The sequence below is a fragment of the Elephantulus edwardii genome, unplaced genomic scaffold, assembly GCF_000299155.1.
Source record: "Elephantulus edwardii isolate Elephantulus edwardi_28Jun2011 unplaced genomic scaffold, EleEdw1.0 scaffold00044, whole genome shotgun sequence".
Lineage (NCBI taxonomy): Eukaryota > Metazoa > Chordata > Mammalia > Macroscelidea > Macroscelididae > Elephantulus > Elephantulus edwardii.
In genome coordinates this window covers 12,083,171-12,093,444 of record NW_006399794.1, presented here as the reverse complement: position 1 = coordinate 12,093,444, position 10,274 = coordinate 12,083,171, and the positions used below count along the sequence as shown (strand labels likewise).

Here is a 10,274-nt window from a genome sequence, read left to right as displayed (position 1 = left end):
ATAAATGAGAAACTATACTGAACATTATGAAATAGTAGAAACACATGGATATTTGTAGATTGAAGAGAAGAAGGAAGAACATTGTTAGCTAATTGGGTCAACAGTTACAATCTTTCATAGGGGAGGACATTCAGATGGCCAACAGACACACATGAAGAAATGCTCAAAATCACTGGCAATAAGAGAGCTGCAAATCAAAATCACAATGAGATACCATCTTACCCCAGTAGCAGTGGCAAAGTTTATCAAGTCAGCAAGTAATAATTATTAGAGAGGATATGGGGAGAGAGGAACTCTTATACACTGTTGATGGGATTGTAAAATGGTACAACCACTCTGGAAGGCAGTTTTACGTTTCCTCAAAAAGCTGAAATAGAAATTGCATATTGCCCAGATATTTCACTGCTTGGTATATTCATAGCAGCATTATTCATCATTGCAAGAACATGAAAACAGCCCAAATGCCCAACCACAATGGAAAGGATTGAGAAATTATGGTACATTTACACAATGGAATACTATGCAGCACTTAAGAACTATGATTTTGTTAATTACTACTTACCATGGGAGGAACTGGAGATCATTATGCTAAGTGAACTAATTCAATCTCATAAAGACAAATACTGTATAAGACCATTATTGTAGAATGAGTACCAGGATACAAGGAGGGGAGAGGGAGGTGGAAGGAGGGTGGCTAAAGGAATGGGGAAAGATCCAGTGTGAAAAACAATGTATATGAACTTTGTTAGCAAACCAGTATAAAATTTAAAAAAAAGTTATTTGCAAAAAAAAAATTAAAAAAAGATCAATAAAGAAATCATTGTAAACACACACACACACACACACACACACACACACACACACACACACAGTTACAATCTGAGATAACCCTAGTCTGATAATTTTTTCCTCAGTACTCTTGATTTACATTTACTGATCTTGAAGCTAGATTCCAACCTAGTTTCTAGATCTATAGATCTAGGATCCTCCAGTGTTTCCAATGCAATCGTCTCTCAGGATTTGCCTTTCAGCTGCCAATACCAGTCTTTAGGCTAGTTCCATAAAAGCAGATTCTTAGTGCCAACTTTGCTCGGATGATTTATTGAGAGAATTCTATCATGAAAAGCAGAGGATAGCCAAATAATGTGTGTGTGTGGGGGGGGGGGAGGAGGGAGGATTAAGCAAGGCTGTGGACTCAGAGATTACACTCAGCTTGATTCCTGGGGAGGCTCTAAAACAGAGATTGCATCCAGGTTCCACCTGAACATAGTGATGGGTGTGTCATGGGGCAGTGACTTCCACATGTCCTTCAGGACGAGGTACCTTTTATTTGACTGAGTACATTTCTGGAGAAAAGGGCAACTGTGATCTCTTAGTAACTAATATCACAGATGGGAAACAAATGCACTGCGTTGGTAAATGGCAATGAGATGTCACACCAATGTTTACCATTACTGTTCCTTCTAGCTAATCTGGATAATATGAATAAATGCAAGACTTTGGGTGGGTATTCGGATAAAAGTAAGATAAGAAAGCTAGAATTTAGGGTGAATTTGATGTCAGGATTTTATTGAGTTAGGGTTCATTTTGGGTAATCTCTTCCTGTATGATTTACAGCTTCTAAAAACCCAGTTAAATAAACTGTATGCCCTCAGAGGACTTGGAGATTAATGGGAATTTGTGTGTGCTGAGAGAAGTTCTTTGAACCGTCAAATTGTGAAATTTTTTTTAGCTATAAACAGAAAGCCAAACCTCTTTTGACGAGAAAAGAAGAAAACTATTAGAATAATGTGGAATGAAAAAAACAACAACAAACCCAACAAAACAACACACCACATCAAAAAACCCGATTGAAGGTCAGTTCCAACTCTACTGCACACACTAACAAAATTAATTCATTTGTGGTTACTATATTTCATATCCAAATTTATGTGATTATTAGGGTTAGGTTTTAGGTTGTACATTGTTTTTATGGGCCATCGAGTTGGAACCAACCCATAGCTGACCTTCTGGAGGGTTTTCAGAGGCAGTTAATCACACAGGAGGAGATTGCCCATCCTCCCACAGAACAACTGATGGAGTCGAACTTCATGCTTTTAGGATTGCAGTGCAGCTTCTTGCCAATTAGCTTTTAAATTTATTGTGAAGATGATTATAATCCTTGCTATATTTATACTGGATTTGGTCTTAAAGATAGTCTAATGTAATCAATTTGCAACAAATGCAATATACTAGAGATCACTAGAAGATTTTTAAGGCAATTTATTGGTAATCAAGGAAAAATTGTGTTGTTATTGGTATTTTTTAGTTATTTTATTTATTAGTTACTCATTAAAATTATTATTTTATTATTGTTATTAATGTATTATTGGAAATAATGGAGCTCTGGTGGCCTAGTGGCAAGAAGCTGTGCTGAAATCCCTAAGGCATGAGGATTGAGTCCACCAGCTGCTCTGTGGGAGAAGGATGGGCAGTCTTCTCCTGTGCACTTAACTGCCTCTGAAAACCTGGCAGAAGTCAGCTATGAGTTGTTTCTGACTCTACAGTATATAGACAACAACAACAATAGTGTAATTCTAGCAATGTTATAGTTGGCATTAGGCATAAGGGGATAAACACAAGAAGTGATAATTTTTTTGCAATGCAAGATTGATGTCTACTGAGTCTATGGTATTTCTTTAGTGAACTAAATCATTTCAACTGCTGACTGAATTTTTGCCAAGATTAGGCTTAGAGGCAGAGTAACTAAGTAGGACTGAGTTGATCTATAACAAACCCTTGAATAGTTAAGGATATTAGACTGAGTTCAGAATAAGATCAGTGTCTGGATAGAAAATAAAGTTAAAATTTGTGTCAGAGAAAGGGAGATCAGGATAGAAAGAAAGAGATGTAATTTCAGGGTTCTGGAAGATCTGACAGTAGCTTGTCTTTGCATTTCAGATTCTACCTTCCTGGCATTAATCTGAGTTCAGCTTTTTCACTATGGTGGATCCCAGTGTCAATGAATCCAGCGCTACATATTTCATCCTAATAGGCCTCCCTGGTTTGGAGAGAGCTCAGTTTTGGCTGGCTTTCCCACTCTGCTCCTTGTATCTTATTGCTGTGTTTGGTAACTTGACCATCATTTACATTGTGAGAACTGAGCACAGCTTACACGAGCCGATGTATATTTTCCTTTGTATGTTGTCCGGCCTTGATATACTCATCTCCACCTCATCAATGCCCAAAATGATGGCCATCTTCTGGTTCAATTCCACTACTATCCAGTTTGATGCTTGTCTGATCCAGATGTTTGCCATCCATTCCCTATCTGGCATGGAGTCTACAGTGCTGCTGGCCATGGCCTTTGACCGCTATGTGGCCATCTGCCACCCACTACGTCATGCCACTGTGCTCACGTTACCTCGCGTTGCCAAGATTGGCATGGCTGCTGTTGTACGGGGAGCTGCGCTCATGGCACCCCTGCCTGTCTTCATCAAACGTCTTCCTTTCTGCCGCTCCAATATCCTCTCCCATTCCTATTGCCTACACCAAGATGTCATGAAGCTCGCCTGTGCTGACATTCGTGTCAATATCATATATGGCCTTATTGTCATCATCTCCGCCATTGGCCTGGATTCACTTCTCATCTCCTTCTCATATCTGCTTATCCTCAAGACTGTGTTGGGGTTGACACGTGAAGCCCAGGCAAAGGCATTTGGAACTTGTGTCTCTCATGTATGTGCAGTTTTCATATTTTATGTACCCTTCATTGGATTGTCCATGGTGCACCGCTTTGGCAAACGACATGACTCCCTCCTGCCTATCATCATGGCCAACATCTACCTGCTTGTTCCTCCAGTTCTCAATCCTATCGTTTATGGAGTGAAGACAAAGGTGATCCGGCAGCGCATCCTTCAACTTTTCCACGTGACCATTCAGACTTCAGACCCCTAAATGCCAGGGCTCCAATTTATTTTCCATGTAAAATTCACATTTTAATACCAGCATTTTGGATGACAATATTTATAAAAGACCCTCTTTATTAATAAAAATTCAACTCTTACCTATAAAAGTAAAACTGGATTGAACATTTTCACAGGGAAAAGGACACCAGAACCACATACAATTTTTCCAGATCATTTTCCTTTTGGTTCTTCTCTTTCTGTAATTACTAAAACCTTGAGCTGGTTTTGGCTGTTGTTGTTTTGTTGTTGAGTCAAAGCTGATACAGCTGACTCTCTGGCAGGAGGAGATTGCCCATTTGGAGTGTTACTATTTCTCAGTTAGCCATCTAACCCGGTATCTAAATAGTGTTTATTTATAATGGACACGTGATAGTGCACAGCAGATAAGTTATACCTTTAAAGAGCATTTATCAAAGGCTTAGTTAGACATGACAAATGAGAAAATAACTAGGAGTCAGATAAAACCAGGTAGACTGACTTAAAAATCATTAGTTCCCTCTCAGAACTCCCAATCATATTGGATATGAGAAAAAAAAATGTACTTAAATGTCCTTTCTCAAAATGACCTCAATAAAGATTAGTTATTTCTTGTCTTTGAGACATTTATTTCTAAAAGGAGGATTGGAAAGAAAATCTTGAGAAGACATCATTTGCTTACATTAACTAAAGAGAGCACATTCTTTTATAGTTCTCACAGTCCATGGACATTTTTTAGAGAGAACTTCTTTAGTTCTCTTACTCAGCCTTTTGACTTGAGCAGGAATATGATTAACGCTCACATTGATTCAATAGGGAAATTGATCAGTATGCATTAGTGAACTGCATAAGGACACAAAAATTCAAATAATAAAAAAAAACCTTTTTTTTTTGCCACAAAGGAAAACATAAATTTATTTACCATCATGAAGGTGGAAATCAGCAAATGTTATTGTTCACTAGTAGGGCTTATTCACACAACATCCAAATTATGCAACATCCTGTTTCACAGAATGTATCATGAATGATAAGCACTACATAATTGGAAACTTTCTTAGGAAATGATTCAGCCCTTGCTGTTAGATGCCATTGCGTTAAGTAAAACCCATAGGGAACCTATGGACAACAGATCTGAACCCTGTTCTATCCTGTGTTATTCTCACACTTCCTAACACACGACATTCCATTGACGCAGTCACTGTGTCAGTTCACATGCTTGAGGGTCTTCTTCTCCTTTGCCAGCTCTCTACCCTTTTGATCATTATTTCTCTCTCTCCCAGGAATAGCCCCTCCTAGTAACACGCCCGAAGTATGTAAGTTGAAGCTTTATCATCTTTGCCTCCAAGAAGCTCTCTGACTGTACTTTCTCCAAGACATATTTATTTTTTTAGCAGTCCATGGGATGTTCATCACTATTCTCCAGCACCGCAGCTCAAAGGCATCAATTCTTTTTGATGCTCTATTTTATAAACTGAAAACTGACTGTAAGAGAAACTTGTAGGGTAGTGGGTCAGAATTTTGAACCTAATTTTCATTTTCCAGAGATGTATTTAATTCCCTTTCTTAACCATTTAGTGGTATAGTTAGGGACTATGCACCTTACAGCTTTGATCCCATTAACAATTGCTTCTGATCCATCTGCCACTGAGTAGGAAGAATGTGCTTGATATTCCCAAGAAGAATTCATTATTTGGAGAATAGTGTGATCGGCAGTGGAAGCTTTTAGCATAAGTTCTCAGATAACAAGTAATGAACAAATGTGTCTAGAATGAACACATGAAATGAAGAAATACAATGCCTCCATTAGGATGAAGATCTCCTTTTCTTTCTAACACTTTTATTTAGTTACTTGGACAATGGCTTCTCTCTCAGATTCTCTCATTTCTTCAAATTTGTAAAATAACGAAAGAAGGAAGACTCAGACTCAATTTTCCACTCATTAGTTGCTTCACTGACTCACGTCTTTTCTAGCCAAGGACCCCTATGTTAAGTACTACTGTGTCATATATGGTCTTGGGGATCAAAACCAATTTGAGGGCAGTGAGTATGGCTTGTTTTTTAAAAATTATTATTTTTCCCTTAAGCTACTTTAAGCTTTCAAAAAATTATTATTATTTAACAGGGCTCACAGAATAGGCCAATTTTGCTTTACTTTAAGAACCTGGGTACTTGTATATTATTTCTGTTTATTAACACCCAGTGTTACTCTCTAAAGCATATATATATCTCCCCGCTCCCCCTCCCCCTATTGCCAGAAGGTCATTTCTTGGACCGGTGGAAAAATTTACAGTCACAATTAAAAATGTGCCTTTGGGCACCAGATGGTATGGACCAGTCCTCTGTTTCTACTGCCTTTGGAAGCTGATGCAATTTCTGACATCTTCACCATAATGATACCATGCAATACTAGAGCCTTTGATAGTTGGTCCCTGACCTTTTCAGAGCCTTTGTCATATGAATACTTGAGCCTAATTTCTCAGAAAACTAACAAAGTTAATAGCCAGCTTTTAGAAAGGGGACTAGCTTTCTTAAGGAGTAATAAATATTGCCTCAAGGATCACAGATTAATTTCTTTTCCCTGCACACAGAAAGACTCAATTCATAGCTTCTCTGATAGTTGTTTCTAGATGCTGTCACTTCTCTTCTTACTCAATTAAACTCATCATGTAGAGTTGTCACCAACTCATAGTTGATTTTTTGGTGGATATTCAGTGGGTATAAATCATATGAGAGGAGATTGTCCGTAGCTGGTAAACTTGCCTTTGGGCTCGTGGCACAAATCCTTACCCACTAGACCCCCAGAGCTCCAGGTTTTGACTCATTGACTCATACAGTCAGAATTGACTCATAGCCGATCCTCCAGTGGGTTTTAATTGGCAGCTTATTACATAGAAGGCAGGGCTGACTCACAGCTGATACTCTATTGGGGTATCAAAGATTGTAAATTGCATGGCAGGAGACCAACTTTCTCTTGCAGAGCAACTGGTGGATTCCAACCATCTATCTTTGGGTTGGCAGTGCACCTCATTACCTATTAGGCCACCAATGCTGATAGTATTAGTTTCAGAAACTAATGTTCTTACCCATCTAACGAGTATATACAGGTACATTATTCCTGCTCCCAGTTATTCATCTCCTTGTTGTCCCAGGCTGCTCCAGAACACCACACCCGGCAGGAATCTGGGAAGACTGCTGCTGAGTTTTGATCTTTATACCATTGACTGAATGTTTCTTCCCAGGGATGTACAGAATATTGCCACAGAAGCAATTATCTGCTTAGTTTTTCTTAGGAATTAGGAAAAGGGAGTGTGTGTGTACACATGGAAATTTGTTAGGGTGGAGAACTACAAGACACATGGAGATGGTTCAAGTAACTGTACATTGTAAAGGGGGAAGGTTAGCTGGAAGCATCATCTCCCTCATGCCAAGGAGCAACACATGTCATTTCCTCCTGCATTTCCATGGGATATTATTGAAAATGTCACTCTTTCCCTTTTTCTGTGATTATTAGTTATACCAGATCTGCCACTTGAAATCACTCAATTTTTAGCCCCCTCAAGATGACAGTGTTTTAGAGATTCAGGTTCTGCCATGTCTACATTCCTCTACCCTGTTCTTAGTCTCCAGGGTTGTTCAATTTGGTTAAGCACTCCTCTTCCTTCCTGTATCTGTTCTTGGTATGAAAGTGTGAATCCTCCATTTGTTCAATAGTATATGTATATATCAAGGAACCTGTAGAAATAGAGGGAGAATGAAAGAGTCCTAAAGACATTGAGAACAGACAAATATGTTCTTTAGGAGCTTTTTTCATCTTTAGAGATGTTGAATGTTCCCCAACTTAAATAGCCTTTCTTATTACCTTGAGATTTTATTTTCAACCTGATGAAAAAACACCCCTAAATTGAAATATGAAAAGTCTTAGGTTGTCAAGAATTCAGCAATGATCTATTTCAGTGATTATTCATGAGATTGTCTTGTCTTTCATGAAATTAAGAAGGACCCTGGGCATGAAGATATCAATGCATGTATGCTGGTTTCTGCAAAGGTGTGTTTTCTGGTTTGGGGTTAGACTAGGGTGTGGCTGTTGTTCACAGTAAGGTGTGAGCTGATTGAATTGAAAAAGGTTTTTGGGCCCTCAGGCTGGTTTTTGTGGATCTTCCAAATAAAACAGGCTTGAAAACAGTAGTGGCATCCACTTAAAAAAAAAAAGCTTTTCTCTGGAAACTCCATGAACTTGGAGAAAAAAATGAAAAATTTGTGTTCGAGACTTTCATTCATAGGGTCACTATGGGTTGTTGGCTATGGATCATCTATGACACTTAACCAGAACAACATATATATTTATATATGTAAAATACATGTTATGTATGTTTTATATAAGAACAACACATATTTTATGTATTTATGCATGTATACTTTTCCATTTGCACTCTCAATTTTGACAAAATTTGAATATGTCAAAACCTTGAACAGCAATTATGATAAACACTTGGGGTCATTTTTTTTGTCACTTACATTGCTCTCTTTCTCATTGCTGAGTTTGAACAGATTCATACCTGACTCTCCAGTAGATTTTCAGAGACTGCAAATCACGTGGGAGGAGACTGCCCATATTTTTCCTGTGGAACAACTAGTGGATTCAGACCTTAAGCCACTGGGTTTGCAGTACAATTCCCTACCCACTATACCAAAGGAACAAACAACTCGGTTTTTAGGGAAGTACAGCAGCCAGGGTGTTCCTTAGAGACAAGGTTGTCAAAGTATATGTCCTGTAACTTTGGACATGTTGTCAGGAGGAACCAATCCTTGGAAAAAAGACATTATGTTGGGAAGGTGTGGAGTCAGACAAAAAGACGAAGACCTTCAATAAGAGGAATTGACATATGATTGTAATAATGGGCTTGGGTGTATCAGAGAAAATGATGATGGTGTAAGATTGAGCAAGGTTCAGATCTGTTGTTCATAGGGTCACTATGAATCAGAGTTACCTCAGTGACACCTAATAACCACAATAACAGATTTATTTGATCACTTTCTCCTTATCTCTTATTTCATCTCTATTTTTATTTATATATATTTACACATACACTTTTCTTTAACTTGCTCATTTGAAAGCAAATTGGAAAACATTTTAGCACTTTCCAACTAGATGTTAAATATACAACTTCTAAAATTACCAACCATCATTTTCAAACCTATGCAAATGACATTAAACTATTGAAGTACTCAGGTGTTGTAAATGGTTAACACTCTTGGTTCTAAGTGAAAGTTGATGGCTTGAGATTACCTAGAGGTACCCAGGAACAAAGACTTGGTGATCTACTATTGAAAAACTTACAGACCATAGTTCTACTTTGATGTAGGTAGGGTTAATGTGAGTCAGAATTGACAAAGATAGCAGTTTATAATATTATCATCTGCATCATGCATATGAAAGTTGGACAATGAAGAAGGCAAATGGAAGAAGAATTGACGCCTATAAATGATGCAATTGGCAAAGACTATACCATACACTACCAAAAGAACAAACAAATCTTTTTAGGAAATTATAGCCAGAATATTCCTTCGAAGCAAGGGTGGTAAGATTTTGTCTCACTTGTCTTGGGTATGCTCCTAAGTCCCTGGAGGGGCAAATCTCTGGAGAAAAATATCATGCTTGGTAGAGGATTAGCAAAAAAAGACAACTTTTGAGATGGACAAACACAATGGCTTCACAATGGACTTAAGCACAGCACAAATAATGAAGATAGCACAGGATTGGGTGGCATTTTGTTCTATTGTATATTGGGTTGCTATGAGTCAGAGCTGACTTGACAGCATTTCCTTTTACTAAGATCCACAGTCAATACCAATGGTAGCAATAGTCAAATGAAAAGATGTGTTGCACTGGGGAAATCTCCTATCAACAAGCTCTCCAAAGTTCTAAAGAGCAAGAATGTCCGTTTAAAATCTAAAGTTCCCCTAAACCAAGCCATGGTATATTAAATTGCTTTCTATGTATGTATCTGAAAGTTGGACAATGAATAAGGAAGACCAATGAAGAATTGATGTCTTTGAATTTTGGTGCAGGTGAAGATTATTAGCCACGGTGTTAATTCAATTCATTGAGGATCTTTGACTCTTTAACTCTACCTTTCCCAAAATGATATATCGCTCTAAGAATTGATTCCTACTGAAAATATGCCCAAAGGAAATGAAATAAATTTCACCATCATTGCCTCTAAGAAGTACTTGGTTGTACTGCCTTCAAGACTATGTTATATTCAATAATCAGAGTCCTGAAGAGAAGCAAAATAGCAATTATTTGCTATGCATCAGAGAGCTGCACAATGAATAAAGATGACTAAAAAG

The 10,274-nt window shown here is 38.0% G+C and overlaps 1 protein-coding gene across 1 annotated transcript; it reads left to right on the top strand.

Moving 5' to 3' along the window:
* The first annotated feature begins 2,944 nt into the window (after positions 1-2,944).
* On the top strand, positions 2,945-4,013 carry LOC102865493 (olfactory receptor 51E1-like). The gene has a single exon (XM_006885525.1). The coding sequence runs from the start codon at positions 2,983-2,985 to the stop codon at positions 3,934-3,936; it is 954 nt and encodes a 317-aa protein (XP_006885587.1). The 5' UTR covers positions 2,945-2,982; the 3' UTR covers positions 3,937-4,013.
* The last annotated feature ends 6,261 nt before the right edge of the window (positions 4,014-10,274 follow it).

What these genes read in the sequence shown, in the direction of transcription:
- LOC102865493 (XM_006885525.1), top strand. Translation starts at nt 2,983, where the DNA reads ATGGTGGATCCCAGTGTCAATGAATCCAGCGCTACATATTTCATCCTA.